The following is an 18,031-nucleotide window of genomic DNA, read 5'->3' as shown; positions in this document are numbered from 1 at the left end:
CCTGTGGGCAACGCCAAGCCAGATGAGCCCCTGAAACCTGTGGGCAATGCCAAGCCTGCTGAGACTCCAAAACCATCTGGGAAAGAAGAACTCAAGGAGGTTAAGAATGATGTGAACTGTAAGAGGGGGCTTGCGGGGACCACAGATAATGAAAAAAGATCAGAGAGCCAAGGGACAGCGCCAACCTTCAAGGAGAAGCTAAAAGACGTCCATGTGGCAGAGGGTGAGAGGCTGCTACTCCAGTGCCAGGTGTCCTCGGACCCCCTGGCCACCATCACCTGGATGCTGAATGGAAAGACACTCAAGACCACCAAGTTCATCATCCTCTCCCAAGAAGGTAACAAGGGTGAAGGCGGGGGAAGATGGGGGCTCTCTGTCAGGGTCACTGTCGGCTCAGAGAGCCGTCGGCTTGTTGATCACTGCTCATAGCCCAGAGCCTGGGTTGGAATGACTGGCCTCTGTGCCCCCTTCACTCACAGGACAGGTGCCCTGCTCAGGGCCCTTGGGCACACGCTGCATTACTAGGGGGTGAGGGGTGGGAGACTGGGCCTGTGGCACATACCCAGGTATCTGTCTGGCAGAGCCCCCTCCTCCACCCCCAGCCATGGCTCCTCGGAGCAGACCTGGGTGTGAGCTGGTGCCCCACAGCTCTGGTATGGAGAGGGCTCTGTTCACAGGCTTGGAAATGGGGGCACAGGGGGCTGGAGCTGACTAGGGGCTCTGGGCTGAGAGCTGCTCTTGCAGCAGCATTTTAGGTTTGGGGAGGGTATGCAGTGACGGGATAGCCCAGGACTGTGATTTGGGGTCAACAACAACTTAAGTCTTTATAACACTGTGGGTTTGAAGGGACCCGCCGGGGAAGCCACAAACCCCAAACAGCCCCTACGGCACAAACTCTCGGCGGACAGAGCCGCTCGCTTCCTAATTTGGATGAGACTTTTGTTTGCTGGTATTTCACATTCTTGGGTGGTGGGGAGAAGAGGGGGGGGCCCTAAATCCTACCATCTGGGGCCTTTCGGGGTCTGAAGTTCTCAGATGGGCCAGTTTACACCGAGAGAACAGATGGTGGTGAGAAAGGATTTTCTCCCTGGACCCTCAAATTGGTTTGAAATGTTTTTGTAAATCCCAAGCCTGAATGGGAGCTCCAAGGCCAGCAGACTGCTCACACCCCATTCTGGTGGCCACACTAGAATAGAGTCCTCTGGTCTGAGGCTGAGGCTGATGCTGGTACCTCTGGACAGGGCAGGGTGCAAAGCTCCCTACAAAGTGGCCCTTTACCCTTGACTGGTAGACAGCAGCTGCAGCAGGGGCCTGAGTGAACAGGTCCTGTTAGATCCAGGTCCACTAAGACGTCAGAAACATTCCCCTCCCTGGGCTGCTCCCCTTCCATCCTCTGACTGGACCCCTCTCTACTCCCTCCCTCACCCCTCATTTAGCTTCCTTCCTTCCTTCCTCTTAAAAGCCCAAATGAAGCATTTGAATATCACAGGGTCCCTCTGAGCTCACAGTGCAGTTTCTTTCTTCACTCTGCATCTCAGACAGCAAATCTGGAAGAGCTGAGTGTTTTGAATCTAAATGCTGTAGGGGTAAAGGGGAAATTGGCCAGGAGAGAGAAGGATGTTTTATTTTCTGCTAATGTGTTGACATGATAATTTTTTCACTTGGATATCCCCAGGTTGGTAGGGTCCTCCCGAAGTCATCTCATCCATCCCCCTGCCTCTGCTAGTTCAGCCTGCCTGTGGTCCACACACAGGTGGGCATGTGGGATGACCACGGTGGGGTGAGATGTCCAGGGGAGTGGATGCTGCAGCCTTCCCTGTCACCCCCGTGGGCCCCTCCCAGTTGCAAAGCCTTTGGTGAAACTGATCTGAAACCTGGATCGGGAGCATTTCCCAGGTTACCCTGTGGTGATCTCCTGGGGAGGGAGGGAAGGTGGGCAGCCACCATCCTTGGGACTTGGCAGTCACACAGACCTGCACAGTGTGAGGTCCATGGCTACACCAGCCTCAGGGAAACTGATGTTCAGACAGCTGAGGGCAATTCCCAAAGCACGCAGCTGCTCTGGGACCTGCTTGGGACTTGCAGAGCCACTTATAAACAATCCTCTCAGCTACGCCGTGTAAGCAGACCTCAGCCCTGGTCTCAAAGACACACCTGAGCCGTTAGACATTGGCTGGGTTCTGTCCAGACGGGCCTTGAGTCTGTTGTGTCTGCTGGTCACTGAGTGTTAAGTGGGATAGAGACCTGACTATTCCAGCATCGCCTCCCACAAAAAACCATCTCAAATGGACAGTTTAGGTCCAAAGCAGAGAAAGAAGAAATGACTAAAAACAAGGTTGGCATGAGGAGAGGATAGAGAGACACAGGGAGGGGGCTGAGAGGGGATTATGGAGACAGCCCCAAATCAAACTTTTAAAAATATTCTAAATATTTATAATTCTCCTTTGAAAAGTGAGGACAGCCTTACATTTATTGAACACTGTGTGCCAGACACTGCCCTAGGCATCTTACACTTCTCACTCATTTAATCCTCACAACCAGTATACTGCCCATTCTAACCTGAGAAGTTAAGTACCTTGTCCAGGGTTGCACAGCCAGTTAGAGCTGGGATTTGAATGCAGGTGGTTGAGTTCCAGTGTGTAGAGCACTCACTCGGCTGTTGGCTCTTACTTAATTCTTGTTAGTATGTCAGCATGTGGGTGCAGCTGAAAACCCCAAGGACATTGTCTGTCAAGGGACAAGCTAATGGCTGTTTACTCCTCAACACTGTCAACACTTGTCAAGAGGCTGGAAGACTAGTGGTGCCTTCTGGGCTTGTCAAGTCTCTGGTATTTTCACTGCAGTGGAGGGAGTAGACCTTGGAATGGGCCATCCGCCTTGCCACAGTGGGGAGAGTGCCTTGCCTCAAAATCCGAGCCCCACTTTGTCCACCATCCCTTCTCTAGAGCCTCACTCTCCAAGCCTTCAAGAGCCCGGGGGGGGGGGGGGAAAGCCTATCTTAAAGCCTTATCCGTGAGCACTTCAGCAGGCCCCCTGCGGGCAATAGGGCACTCTGAAAGGTGCGAGTGGATCTGCTCTCAACAGATCTGGAGAGAGAGGACACACACTCACAGTGATAAAACTATTCCAGCCAAGTGTCGATGATGAGCTGCTGAGAGTCGGAGGAGAGGGAGCCGAGTGCCGGGGCCAGGGAAAGGCTAGTGTGAAACAGCTGGGCCTTGATCTGAACTTTGAAGACAGGCCAAGGCCCCCAGCAGGGAAGAGGGAAGGTATGGGCTTTCCAGATGGGCGCACAGCAGCAGCAAAGGCAGGCCTGCTCACAGCATGGTCTGCGCTGGAGAGGGAGGCATGGCCCCATTCCAACCTATGTCATGCTAAGGAACTCAATTCTAATGGCAATAGGGAGCCATGTAAGAGTTTGGAATGAGGAGCCATGTACACAAAGCTGGGGATTAGGAGTTTTGATTGATTCTGTGCCCAAAGTTAAGTAAGAAGCCTGCTGAAGAGGTTGGGGAGAAAGGTGATGAGGCCTCGACTGACAAGGTAGCCGTGGGTACAGACAGGAAATAACCAGTTCAAGAAGTAAGGACAGAATTAACAGAATCTGTTGCCTGGCTTGGAAGGGGCTGGGGAGAGCAGGGGATAAAGAAGAGGAAGGGGTGGAAAACTACTGAGTGCCACTGTCTGGGTGACTGGGGTCACAGTGATGGCATCTGCGGAAATAAGGAAGCTGGTGGTTTGAGGTGGTTTGTAGGAGATGACAGAGGAGGTGGCTAAGTGGGGCTCCCCATCCTTCACGCCCCTCAGCATCCCCTCTGCCTCCACCTCCCTGACTTAGAACCCTTGTTGCTCCACCACACTGAACCCCGTGCTGTTATCTCATCTAAGATCAAGATTCACTTCCTCTAGGACCCCTTCCCAGACTGTTGTCACAGGCTTTTGGCCTTGGGAGACTCTTGCTCCCCTCCCACCATCAACATGTATATCTGTGCACCTACTGCTACTGGAAGCTCTGTTTATAGGTTCCAGGGGGGCTGCTCTGAACCCTGGAGCTTGGATAGGGCTTGTAGCCCACAGGCCCCCTGAAACGTGATTACCTTCACCCCATTTAGCGCCGAGGAGAGCAGAAGGGGTGTGAGCAGTTGGTTGGAGTTGACTGTTAATTCTCAGAGAGACATGGAGGTGTCCTTCCTTGTCCTGCATCCCCAGGAGCTGCAGGGCAGCTGGTGTTCACTGACCACGGCTGGGCCCGCCTTCCAGCCTGCAGGGGGCTGTCCGGGCCCTTTCTGGACCTGCCGCAGGGCTCCTCAGGCCTTGGCCGAGGAGTTGGGAGGCCCATGGCCAGTGGGCCAAGGGGAGCTGTGTGCCGCTCCGGAGCAGTGCTTTCATCTTACACTTGGCTTCCTGTCCCCCACCAGGCTCGCTCCCTGGCAAACGTTCCTCCCAATCTAACAATGAGACTTCATTGTTGTTGTCATTGTCAACTGATGATTCATTTTTAATTGCCTTCAGTGTGGGATCCTGCAAAGGCTTTTTCAAAACCTGTGTAAGTTCATCCTACAAAACACAAGGATTTATGTAGCACCTACTGTGTGTGTGAAGCGGTCTTCTAGCCCCTATTGCTGTCTGCATAATCCACATGAAGAGCTGTCAGTTAGGAATACTTTTCCTTTTAAAACCTATATTATGTTTTCCAATGGGAGGTTATGTTTAATTAAATGTTCATGACTTGCTCTTAGATCCCAGCAGATCACCTGCTACAGAAATGCGCCTTGGTCATTCTCGGAATGGCAAATATTTTTTTAACTGTGACTGCATTCCAGGCTCAGGGAAAACATTCATAATAGACCCGGTCACTGCCTTCCAAGGGCTAATGTGGGAGACAGGCGTGTGTTTCAGCAATGCCCTTGGGAGACAAGGTCTGATAAAGGTGAACTCAGGGCACAGAAGAGGTCTGTCTACGGCTGGGGGTGCTTAGAGGTGACATGGAAGGCAGCATCCTTGGGGAGGTGACCTGGAGCTGAGTTGCCCTGTCCAGGCTTGCCAGGGGCACCAGATCAGGGAGGCACCATTGACTGAGGGCAGCCTCAGGGCTTCAGGCCACCCCCTCCACCCTGCGCACCCTGTCCTCCCATCTCCTCCCACACTCGGAAAAGGAGCAAGATGAGGGATCTTCAGACACATGGCCATGAGGGGCTCTCCTAGGACGGTTCTAGCTGAGCCGGTCATCAGATTCCTGGTTCTGTGGTGACCGCTCCCATCCCCCTCATCTCCCTCTCAAAATTCCCCACCAGGCTGAGGCTTCTCAAAAAAACTCTGGGAAACTCTTTTTCTTCTGGAGGTCAGGAATAAGCTGTCCCACAGGAAATACCAGATTCTTCAATCTGGGATGGTGGAGCCTCCAAGCCTGCCTGGGGGCCCTCCACCAGCCCACGCGCGTGGCCAGGGGTCCAGGCCTTGGGCAGCTTGACAAAGCTGCCTGCTCTGATGCTTCCCTCTCCTCACCCAGGGGGTGAGGGGCGTGGTCTAAATGCCCCCCTTCTCCTGGAGGTCTCACTGCCATCGGTGCAGTTGGTGCCATTTAGGTTTAAGGCTGCAGGCAGCTGGGGGACTGAAATTGAAAGACCATCAGATTCCAGCAGGATGTCTGTTGGGAGTGGAGTGTCTGCTCCCAGAGCCTCAGCCCAAACCAAGGGAAAATGGCAAGATGGGGTCTGTTTCCTCTAAGCCTCGAGTTTGGGGGCCAGAGGTCATCTTAGCATCCTCCTACCCTCACAGACGAATGGAAATTTCTCTCTCTAGAAGACAGTTACCCTCATGTCCTCATTCCTGTGCCTCATGGTTCTCACTGTCATGACAGACTTCCTAAAAATCCTAACCTAAATCCTTTCTGATGCAGTTTCTGCAAATCTGCCTCCTAACAGTGGGAAGAGATCCTGAGCCCTTGCCCTCCCCTGTGGGAGAATGTAGTGAGGCCTTTCCTGAGAGGTGGGCTCTGTATGAGAGTGTGCTGGGGCACTGGGGGCACAGATGAGCCATCCTGCCTTAGGTGGTCAGTGGGACTCAGGCTTCCCTGCTTTAAGACAATACCCAGGTGTTTTCTCTTCCAGCCTTAATGAGGTTCTCTGGGCAGAATTGACATCATCCTCTCTCTGAATATCCTTGTATTTGTTGGTCAAGTCTGCATCTGTCTAAAGGGGTGAGGGTACTTTTTGAGATCCAAGGCCTTTGGGGAGCAGTGCCTCTTGGCCTCCCTTCTGGCCATGCTGCCCCACACATACACCTGGGATGCACACATCCCTGCCTGCCCAAGTCCAGTGGCTTATGCGGGGCATTGCGGGGAGGCGGAGGCAAAGCCACCGGCTCCAGGCAGCAGGATGCACAAGGCTCTGGCTCCATCCTCCTCCGTGTGTGATGACTGCCGCCCTGACAACAGGGGCAGCTTTGGGCAGGATGCCATGCTGTTGGCTTATTTGTGCGTCTAAAGGCAGGAACTAGGATACTGCTGCCCTCCTGCCTGGCCTAGCAGACCCACTGCTCAGCTGGCCTCTCCCCACACCCCAAAGGAAACCCTCCAAGGGAGTGCCCCAGAGAAGTAGCCAGGCCTGGGGTGTGAGAGGTAGGATGGGCAAGGACCAGACCCCGGATTCTCGTGTATGTCCAACCAGGCCAGAAGACGTGTGCTGAGGCAAGGGTAGACCCAAAGGGAAAGAAGCCCACCTCCACCCCTCTCTGATGTGACCAAAAGACCCCGCACTGCAGGGAGGCAGCCCCAAAGCGCCCCTCTCCCGGCCCAGCGCGCCTCATTGGCCACGATTCTCGGCTTAGATACCACTCCTGAAAAGCCAACTCCAGGCTCCTGGGCTATAGTCGCCTTCTTCTCCCAGCAGACCTTCCCAAAGGCCAGTGCCTTTGCTGGACAGGGACTCCTGCCCTGACCCACCCATGTCTTTGTTCAAAACTCCCTCTTCTAATGTGCATTCGCAGAATCGTTGCTGTAAGCTGGGAGGAGCCTCCTCCCCTGTCACTGTTCCTAACACAGGTCTGTAAACCTGTGCCTGACCACCACTTATCTCTCTTGGTGATGTTCCAGTGTGCAGGGCCTGTGCGTCTGCTCCTTCTAGACTATTAGATGCTCTCCAAAGGCAAAGACTATTTCTCTTCTTTTGTACCTTTGCACTATGTTCCTATAAGAGAACTCTCTGAAGAGGGGAGAGGGTACCAGGAGGGAGTATATTTAGGGATCAGTTATTTTGAACCTGGGTTATCAGCAAAAAGTGCCCTGACTTTGGTGTGGAGAGGGGGTTGGTTCCCATGGGACTTCTGACTTCTGGGCTCCCAGAGGCTGCCCATGTGAGTAACATTCGCCTGCCATGCTCCAGGTGCCAGGGCAGGTATGGACTCGCCCAGTCCACTCAACAGCTCTTCCTCTTTCTCACCCAGGTCCACTGTGCTCCCTCTCCATCGAGAAGGCACTGCCCGAGGACAGAGGCTTATACAAGTGTGTAGCCAAGAATGGCGCCGGCCAGACCGAGTGTTCCTGCCAAGTCACCGTGGACGGTAGGTTGCGCCCACCCATCGTCACCACACAACACGGCCCCATTTCTCAGCCCCCGCTTTGCCCCCTGTACCTGAACAGAACTGCCCCCAGGCCTGCCATCCCTATCTGAGCCATTTGTTTTGTACGTATCAAACCATCTTTGCAAAAAGCAGGACAGGAAGGAAAAGGGGAGCTCCACTGGATGTCCCTATGTGGTCTTGCAGCGCTGCCCCCAGCTGGGAGGAGGGGCTGCTCGCTTGTTGTCCCTCCCCAGTCCTGACCCACACATGCAGAGCCTCGCTGCGCAGGGAAGTGGAGTGGAGGACAGGAGGAGAAAAGACACACCCACAGGAAAATGACTACATAGTATTTTACAAGCTGCAACCAACAAGTGTCAGTGTGTCAGGAGAGACCCGTGAGGACGAGGGAGCAGAGTGGGGTCTCTGTGGGGAGACTTCCTCAAGGAGGTGAGTGGGGGCTCAGTCTTTGGGTAGAGGGGACAGGCCTGCCTCTGCGAGAAGGAAAAAGTGGTCCTTATACAGCAGAAGGAGAGGAGGAGACGTGGGGTCAGAGAGGATTGCCAGGTCTGAGTGGAGTTTCCGTGTAAGAAAGGGGAATACCAAGCTTGTCCTGCGGGAGTGTATTTGTGACTCTTAGAGACACGGTTTTGGCTGCTACCCTCATTTTACAGAATGCGGAACGAGGCCATTCAGAGAGGGAAAGCTTCCTGCGTGAGGTTCCCTGGTCTGTTTAGGGCCAAGCCAGGGCCAGAATCCCATCTTAGGACTCACCATCCCGTGCCCTTTCTTATTATTTTTCGTTACTTGCGTGGAACTGTCTAAAAACGTAGTTTGTGGGAAACAATTTCTTGCCTTTGAAATGCCTGGCTGGTAACTATTAGTGACACGTTAAAAACTAGTGTCCAAATAAGGCATCTTGAAGACCAGCTTTGTTGTTCTTCTGACTCCTAAACACGATCACTTTGGTTCTAAAATCCTTCCTGTTTTCACTGCCATTCCGCAAGATATAGAACCTTTGTCCCCATTCTGGATTTTATAATCTGATTTCCTGATCGTAAAAGCTGAGATCTGTGATACATAATGAATGGGAGGAAAGAGAAGAGTCTTAAAAAGAAAAGTCTTTGTTAAAAAATAATGCACCATGGCAACCCAAATTAAATCGTCCACAGCCAACAGTGAAGCTGACACTGTAGAATATCATGTGTATCTCCCTGGAGTTCTGTGAATCCTCTATTTGTCACGGGGGCTCTGAGTCTAAGGGAGCAGAGGAGGTGGGTCAAAGTGTGTGGTCAGTCCAGAGGGGGTCTTGAAACGCATGTTTTGAGGCCCTTGGTAGGGGTGCTGCTGCTGATGTGTGTGACCTGGTCTGTCACCCACTGAGATCAGGGTCCTGCTTCTTTCTACACAGGGTGCTGCAGTTAAAAAAAAAAACAGCGTTTCTGGGAACTTGACCCCAGAAGCCTATTACTAACAGCCCACATTTGGGACCCATGCTGGTTCCAACCAATCTATAAAGAAGCCCAGCCTGCTAATGAGGTTATCTGCTTTTGCAATCCCTAGCCTCTTTGCCTCCTATTTACATGGCTGGCTGAAGGCAGGACAGCAATTCATTCTCCTTATCTGCAAAATGTCAGCACCTTTTCGAGAAACAGCAAATAGTTTATTTTTAAAACCAAACTTTGTTTTCAAAACAAAATTTCCTTTTTCCCTATACAATACATTTGGGTTTTTTTTTTTTAAGGTTTGGGGAATTTATTCTGCAACTTGTGGGGCTCCTTTGCCCATAGGTTGTCTCCTTCTAGTGGATTCCCTTGCTCTCTCCACTAATCTTCAGGACCATCATTATTTATCTCTAGTTCCTTCCTAGAGGCCTCTGCAGGGTTTGGCCTCAGGCTACAGATTGGGAGCTGGGTCTTAGGAGAAGAGCTGAAAAGGGATGGAGGGAGACCAGCTGAGATAACAGGACTGGCTGTCAGTTAATTGGGGTTTGTTTTATTTTGTTCTTTCACAGAGAAAAAGGGCAGCCCTCCCCCTTTTTCCCTATTGCTGTACTTGGAGTATGTTAGTGTCCTGCATGCGGGTGGCCTTCTTGCCACATTTAGCTTTATTGTGTCCATCAGTAGCCACTCTAGGCAAACAGTCAAGGACTGCAGTCTCCTTAACTGCTCCTTGCCACCTTTCAGCACCTTCTGCCTCCTGTGCTTCACTCTGAGGAATAGGTTTCCTGTCCTTCTGCCTCCTGGGCCTCTCAGCTCTCCCCACCCACCAAGGCAATAGTATGTAGCTTAGAGATCCCAATGGGTCCATGCAGCCTTTGAAATCATAGCAAAATTGGGGCTGGTCCGGTGGCACAGCGGTTAAGTTTGCATGTTCCACATTGGCAGCCCCAGGTCCGCGGGTTCGGATCCCGGGTGAGGACATGGCACCACTTTGCAAGCCATGCTGTGGTAGGCGTCCCACATATAAAGTAGAGGAAGATGGGCACAGATGTTAGCTCAGGGCCAATCTTCCTCAGCAAAAAGTGTGGGTCTTCTGATCTCTCTCCATCCGCAGCTGCCTGCTCACCCTCTGCACAGGACCAGTCCTGCATCCCTCTGGAGGGGCAATGAGGTCCTTCTCTACTGGGGACAGGGGTGGGTGGGGAGAGGGGTGACCGCAGATGATGCTGACGTCAGGCTGGCCCTGCCCCCTGACAGTCACTGGCTGTCACTCACACAGCCTGTGTTAAACACCATTAAGACTATACATCTATGGGCAATATAACAATATATTTCAAGACCTCATAAAAATGACTTTGGGAGACCAGCCCCGTGACATAGTGGTTAAGTTCACGCACTCCACTTCGACAGACCGGGATTCATGGGTTCAGATCCTGGGCGTGGACCTATGCACTGCTCATCAAGCCATGCTGTGGTGGCATCCCACATGGAAAATGGAGGAAGATTGGCACAGATGTTAGCTCAGCAACAATCTTCCTCAAGCGAAAAGAGGAAGATGGGCAACAGATGTTAGCTCAGAGCCAATCTTCCTCACAAAAAAAAAAAAAAAAGACTTTGGCTTATTGGCTGTTCTGTATTATCCACACTACTGTTTCCTTCTTATAGTAAAGACAAACGGAGGTAGTCTTTATAGTACAGCACATCTGGCTATTTTAATCATGTTGCTTGGGTCTTTTCCCTAAGAAAAAGGGATGCTCTTGTGCACTTTCCTGATTATGGTCACATTGCCGTTCCTTCCAAGTACAGCAGAAGGCAAGTGTCAGCTTGTACCACAGGAGGCAACTGAAGCCTGGAGTGGGTCAGGACTTGCCAGAAAACTCACCCAGGAGGAGAAAAAACTGACCTTCAATCCTGCCGTGGCCAGAGACTCTTGTGCAGTTTTAGTTTCTACAACAGCTGGGCTGGGTATCTTTCTCCAGGGGAGAATCGAGGTTCAGGGAGGGCCAACAGCCTTCCCGGCTCATGCAGACAGTACGTGAGAGATGCAGCGTCTCTGGGCGTCTCTGATCCAAAGCCTCGCCCTCGAGCCACCCTGCACAGGGAGTTACGCTTAAGTTACCCTGGCAAGACTTGAACCCGGGTGTGTCTGGTTCTGCTGCTGCACCTTCCCACCACCCAGTGTGGCCTCCCTGTCTAGTGAAGAGCAGGGCAGCGTCCACTCTCAAGAGACCCAGGTGTCCCTTAGTAATGGCTCTTTCTGCTGGGAAGTCCTTCTACACTTCTGGCCTAAGTGACCCATTCCTTCTCATTCAGACCCAGTGAGAGGTGAGGGAACAAAGCCCTTTGAAGGTCAAAATCCCAAGACAGGGCAGCTGGGGCTGCCCTTCCCCGGCCACCCCGGCCCAGGGCATCTGGCCACAGCTGCCAGTGAGGTCAAGGGCTTCATGACCATGGAGGGGCGCATAGGTGCGTGGTAGGAGGCGACATTGCAGTGGGCACCCACACTGTCATTCATTCGACAAGTACATGAGTGCCCACTCTGTGCCAGGCACTGCCCCAGGGGCCGGGGTTAAAGGCAGTGCAAAAACAGAAGAAGGTCCTGTTCTCAGGGAATTCACATTCTGGTGGGGGAGACAGTGGTACGGATGAACAGGCTCATCCTGTAAGCTCAGGCAGTGTCACATTGTCCGAAGAAAGCAAAGCAGGCTGTGGGGGAGGGAATGCTGCTGTTGGAGGAGAGTGGTTGTGAGGCCTCTCTGCAGAAGTGACATCTGAACAGAGGCCTGAAGGAAGTGAGAAGGAGTCCCAGAAGTCGGAAGGAAGAGGTAAGGCGAGAGCAAAGCCCTGAGCAGAGACTGTACCTGAGGCCTTCCCAGAAGAAGAAGGAAGGAGGCCAGGGTGGCCGCCTGCGAGCCAAGGCCAGAGCGGTAGGAAATGAGGTGGAGGAGGACCGGTGACCAGATGGGCAAGGCCATGGAGGCTGTGACAAGGAAACTGGATTTTATTCTAAGTTTGATGGGACAACGCCAGACATTGTAAAGGATCACTCAGGTGACTGTGTGGTGACCAGCCCAAGACAGGTAAAAGGGAGAGCAGGAGACCAGATAGGAGGTTGTTGCAATAGCCCAGAGAGGAGACAATGGGAGAGGCAGGAAATATTCAGATTCATAATCTATTTTGGCAGTAGAGCTGATAGGATTTGCTGATGAATTGGAAATGGAGAGAGAGAAACGGAGGTCAGGGGTGACTCTCAGTCTTTTCGGGGAGAGCAGATCAACGGTGGTACCACCTACTGAGCAGAATGCAGGGGTAAGGGAATAATCGAGAGTTTCGTGCATGTGACGTTTCAGATGTCCATTGGACATCCAGTGGGCGTGTCACATAGGCAGGCATTTAGATGAATCTGGAGTGGAGAAGGGTGGTCAGGGCTGGAGGCAGGATATGGGGAGCCATCCACATATGAGGCCATTGAATGCCCTGGGATTGAATGGGTCCCTAGGGGTGGCTGTGGATGGAGGAGGGAAGGAGGCAGAGTCCAACGCTGAGAAGTAGGTCAGGCCAGAGGTCTGCAAAGGAGACTGAGAAGGAATGGTCACAGTGAGACAGGACGAAATCCAGGAGAAAGGGGTGTTCCAGAAGCCAGATGGTGATCATTTCAGTAAGAAAGGAATGATGGAGAGCAATGCGTCAAATGTTGCTGCCAAATAGAATAAGATGAGCCTGAGCATTGGCCACTGGGCCATTGGGTTTGGCAACTCAGAGATACTTTGTAACCATGGCAAACAGGTTTGGGGGAGTGACAGTAAAAGAGACTGAGTGACCTGCTGAAGGCCATGCAGCTAATACCTGGCTGGGCGGGAACTGAAACCCACGCCTTGGCTCCTAACCATTGCAGTCCACTGCCACCATGGCCATCAGGCACCTCCAATTGTGACTGAGCTGATTTCAACCCACTATTCTCTTCTTGGCCTCGGTTCTGCCATATTCATAAGTCTGCTCTCACTTTCACACTTGTTCTTTATTTCATCACAGGCAGCTGATGTATCTTAGGGTGAACTAAATTGCCATTTTAATAGATCAAAAACACTTGAATGTTGGCAAATAGTATGTTTCAACTGAAACAAGCATAAAAGCACTTAGTATCAGCATGGACTAAGTACCCGATAAACACCAGCTGTTACTTTACGTTTCATTCACCCCTTTCTTGGGGTGTTGTTATTCCCCTTTTCCTGGTGAAGAAGGTCAAGCATTTGCCCAAGGACTCGTGGTCACTAAACAGAAGACCAGAAGGGAGCTGTTTCCTGACTCGAGCTCCCTCTCTCCTGACTATGCCAGCATGCTGCTTGTTCCCAGGCAGAAAGAGAGGCCAGTCGCTCTGCCCTGCCCTTCGTGGACCCTCTCCCAGAAGCCTCCTCAGACCTCGTCCCTCCTGCCTAGGTTAGAGTCAGGGAACCGACCTCCTGGGGAGGCAGAAGGAAAAATGCTGCCCAGAGTGCTGAGTCCAGAGCTAGCCCAGGAGGGAAGGGGTGAGGTGCTTCCATATAAGGACACGTTTTCCTCTCTCTGCTGGGCCCCCCACATCCCCACATTGCCATCGTCCTCCCACATGCTTCTTTGGGGGCACAACCAGGCCAGCAAAGGACTCCGGCCCTGGGGCCCAGATCTAGAAATGGAGTTCAATTTCATCACAAACTGATTAAAATAGACAGAAAAGACAAGCTGCTGTTAAACTTTTATTACTATTATTTTTATCCCCTGGGCAGCGTGTGAGCACAAACCTGGTTCTGATTAAGCACGTGGTCCTTGCCGCGGTTCTCACGGAGGTCTAGTGGCTCGTGATGCATGCACAGCCCCGTGGGCGGGGGTGGAGGGGCTGCAGAAGGGAGGGGGGCTCAGTCGCACCCTGTAGGGCTCCACATCTGGGGGTTGTGTCTGGCTTGAAAGGGAAACTTGAGCCCCTTTCCTCATGGCCAGATGGAAAGATAAGCTGCACGGAATTTCTAAAAACAAGGCTCAGAGCACATGACAGGGTAGTGTGCTGACACGTCAGTGTAAAGAGCGGAGGGCAGATGCAGAGGCTGGAAACGTGGCTGGGGGCGGTCAGGGAGGGCTTTCTGAAGGTGGAGAGTTTTAAAGCAGACTTGGAAGGAGGCGAGGAAACGTGCTGAGCAGGAGGAGTGAACCGTAAATGGTCATTTTTCTGCCCTCCAGAGCACTGTCACACTCATTCTCTCCTTTGAGCCTCCTAACACTGTGAGACAGAGAAAATCAGTGTCATTCCCTTGGTACCGAGGTGGAAATAGAGACCCAGTACAGTTGACATGATTTGCCCGCAATCCCAAGATTGCTGATGCCAAAGCCAAAACCAGAACACTGCTCTCTCATCCCTACTCTGAGGAACAGGATACCTAGGGAAGCACAGCCCCGCACGACCCCACAAGGAGGGAAGGAATCTCAGTCCCTGTCTCCCTTCTTTCAGGAACCCAGGAAAACTGGGCCTCGAATCCTTTCCTTGCTTATGCCTCAGTTTACCCATCAGTTTAAAAAACCCTGATCTTTGTTTATCTCCCTCCTCTGATGCCCCAGAACTCACCAGGAGAAAGAGAGCACTGAGACCAAGGAGCACAGAACTCTTGCATGTCCTCTGCCCTCTCCTCCTGTTCCTTAGAAAGGGGGAAAGAAACAAACGTGTGGGTGCGCCTGTCTTTAGAGGGTCATCGGGGCCTGTCAGAAGTGCTGGTGTTGAAGGAAGGGCTCCGGACAAGGGAACTATAGACTTACCCCACCCCCTGGTTTATAGCATCCTGGTCCCCACATGTCACGGGAGGCGCTGACAGGTTTTCCTGTCTCTAGGAATAGTCCCTGAGACCCTCCCTGTGCCCCATCCCCACCTCTGCATACACATGCACACACATACAGACGCATGCTCGCCCATGTACACATACATACATGCAAACACGTGCACACATAAACGCACACATAAACACGCACATATACATGCATACATACACACATATACACGTACACACATAGACACACAGCCTGAGGAGAGAGACTAGGAGTGTTCAACCTGGCAACGTATTAGAATCATCTGTGGAGCTTCTGGATCATATACCCAGGCCCTGTCCCAGTTAACCAGGCCCAGACCAGTTAAACCAGGATCTGGGGAGTGAGAAACCCAGGTACAGGTGCTTCTCATGTGCAGCCCAGGCTGAGAACCACAGAGGCTGACAAACATGCACTGAGGACTTTTCTATAGCTGAGAGTGACCACTCTGACTGGGGAAAATCCCCACTGTGAGAAAATGAAGTCACCCCCCTCCCTTCCCCTGGAACTTTCTGCTCCTCCATCCCTGTCCACGTGGAACCTGGAGTGTGGGTGACCCACTGAGGAGACAGGACACAGGCAGTGTCGACTCTGGATGGCAGGGACCCCTGACTCACCGTCTGGGGCTCCTTTGGTTGTACGGGAGGTGGCAGAAGGCTGACATGCAGTGGAGAATGGAGGCAGGTGAGGGGGCCAGGTTATCAAGTGCAGCTTATAAGGACTCCTTCCAGCTTGGTCCCTTAGCCCCATCTGCTGTCATATACTGCTAGGAAGTTCTACTTAAGGCCACATTTAATCGTTCCTGTCACACGTACAGCTTGTTGCCGACTCTGGAGGCCTGCGCACCTCAGAGCTGCTGGTGAGCCTGGACAGCACCTGTGCTGGGCCTCCACCCCTGGCTCACCCAGCTGACGGAGAGTGGGCATTAGGTTGGGAAGGACGGCTGGTTCGTGTGGAGGGATTTATATGGGCAGATCCACAATCTGGAGCAGGAAAGGGACCCTAATGCCATCTACAAGGGCAATGCCTCCAGATGGGAGCACCAAGAGTCCACGTGCTGGGCAAGTGGACATCCCCAGCCTCTAGTTCTGTGCTTCTGTGCCCACCCCCCAAAGCCCCAGGAGCCTGGTCTAGGAGAGATCCTGTGTTAGCAGCCAGGCTGCCCCAGCCTGGAGGTGGGCACAGCGAGATGGCCCTTCCTCCCCAGCCTAGCCACAGGAATGTGGTCCAAGCCTCAGCTGGAAAGTCCCACCCTCTCCTCCTCCCTCTGAGCTTCCTCTCTTGAGGAGCAGGAAAAGGATGGACCGGAAGGGGCTCTGAGGGGAGGCTCCCTCCCAGCACAGTCCCTGAAGAGAGTTCCTTGTGGGGAAAATGCTGGAGCATAGTGATAGCCCTTCAGCCTGCTGCTGCTTATCGAGTCCTGGGTGGTTTCCCTGCAACTTCCTCAAATGCAGGCACCTTGGGGCCCAGTAAGGGCCTTTTCCGCCCCACCCAGCCCAGCCCAGTGGGTGTTACCTTGCTGCTCCCACCAGGAAGGGTTTCCCCTGGCTTTATGCACACTTTGCATTAACGTGGAGGAGGGAGGGTGGAGGAGAGGCCTGAGGAGTTGCACACCCATCTGTGCAGCGTTTCAGTCCTTCCCAGAAGGCCGCTGCTGCAGGGGTTTACTGGGTCTGCTTTGGGGAGGGTACAGAAGCCCCACAGTGAGTCCAAGGCTCAGTCCAGAGCAAGTGAGGCATGCTGGTCAGCTGCCCAGAGGCCTTCATCTGGTCTGGAGGTCTGACTGTCAGTGCCCACCTGTAGAAGGAAGTCTGAGAACTCAGAGGCTGCAAGCCCCCTCCAGACCATGAGCCCAAGGGCAGGGACCCTGTCCCCTCTTTCCTCTGTGTGAAAGACCCTTCTCTACAAAGAGCAGGCTTTTGGAACTAGAACATTTAGCCCGAGTGAATCAAGACTCAAGGAAGGGGGAGAGGTGAGCAGTGGCCTCGACTCTCCCCAGCCCTGCCAGTTATGTGATTTCTAGCAGTACGTGCCTGCTGCAGAGGGGAAAGCATTAACTAGTTCCCGGGATAGCCCATCCATCCATCTTGCCAGGATGACTGTGTTCTCTCCACCTGATTTATAAGGCCCAGCAGAGCGGACACTCCTTCTTTGGTGCTCTTGTGGAGGACGGTGCCCTGCCGCAAGTGCCAGCTGCTCAGCGGGCACTGGGGGCCTCCAAGCGGACTGGGGAGGAGAAGGGGGAGGGGCTGTAATTTTAGTGGAGGTGGGAGTTTTATTTAGAGGCCTCCTCTGCTCATTTCCTTGGACAGCTGCCCACTGATGTTTGTGGTCACCTGTTTTGTTCCAGGTGCTCCCACCAGTGAGAATGCCAAGGCCGGGGAGCTGAAAGCACGGAGACCCAAGAGCTCTCTTCCTCCTGTGCTAGGAACAGAAAGTAAGTACCTGCTCAGGTTTTCTGGGCAACCCAAGGACCAAGGGCCCGCATCAGAGGCCCCTGGTTCCTCAAAGTCTGGCCTGAGTGCCTTGTGAACTCCTGGTGACCAACAATGTCCTTTTTGCACCCTCTCCCTTCTCTTCCCAACCTCTCCACAGCCTGGTGGTGTTGCACATCCATGTCCACCCTCAGCCTTACTCAGGCCCTTTCTACTTCTCACCACGACCCTGGGAGAGCTTCTCCTGATCTCTCGGTTGAGTCTTTCCTGCCAGGTAGACCTTTCCCTGCTGTAGCTCTGATCTTATCACTCCTGGTGGGGTGCCCAGTGGCCCCAGGGCCTGCCAATCCCATACCAGCGAACCATCACTCGTTGCTGCCCTGGCACAGCTGCCACACACGTGCAGACGCATTCTGACACTGGCCTCAGCCTCTCTTTCCGAGCGCTGCTCCCCAGCTGCTTTACTCCTATTAGATGCTCAAGCCAAACTGAGTTCCTCAGTGTGCACTGGACATCCCCGTGTTCCTTCCTTCATGTCCTTGCTCCCGCACCTCTCTCCCTGGGACACCTCTCTCATGGGATGGACTCCCGCTGAAGAGCCACTTCATCCCTGACTTCGTCCTCGCTTCAGCAAACAGTAACTCTCTCTTGCTGTGAGCTCCCAGGGCACTCACACCTCCCTCTGCCGTTGGCGTCTTCTTCCCAGTGTCATGGTGATGGGATGGGTCTGCCTCTCATCCTCCCTCCACCATTGTAAGTTCCCTGATGGCC

General features: G+C 53.1%; 1 protein-coding gene across 8 annotated transcripts in view; it reads left to right on the top strand.

Moving 5' to 3' along the window:
• MYLK (myosin light chain kinase) overlaps window positions 1-18,031 on the top strand; it is a 257,906-nt gene that overhangs the window by 176,637 nt on the left and 63,238 nt on the right. For all 8 annotated transcript variants that reach the window (XM_046658090.1, XM_046658087.1, XM_046658086.1 and 5 more), the window contains 3 exons: window positions 1-337; window positions 7,444-7,560; window positions 17,176-17,262. In XM_046658090.1, the coding sequence (XP_046514046.1) occupies window positions 1-337; window positions 7,444-7,560; window positions 17,176-17,262 (541 nt within the window). The remainder of the gene's footprint in view (window positions 338-7,443; window positions 7,561-17,175; window positions 17,263-18,031) is intronic.

This window comes from Equus quagga, chromosome 4 (assembly GCF_021613505.1).
Source record: "Equus quagga isolate Etosha38 chromosome 4, UCLA_HA_Equagga_1.0, whole genome shotgun sequence".
Taxonomy (NCBI): Eukaryota; Metazoa; Chordata; class Mammalia; order Perissodactyla; family Equidae; genus Equus; species Equus quagga.
This window is presented reverse-complemented; position numbering and strand designations above follow the sequence as displayed.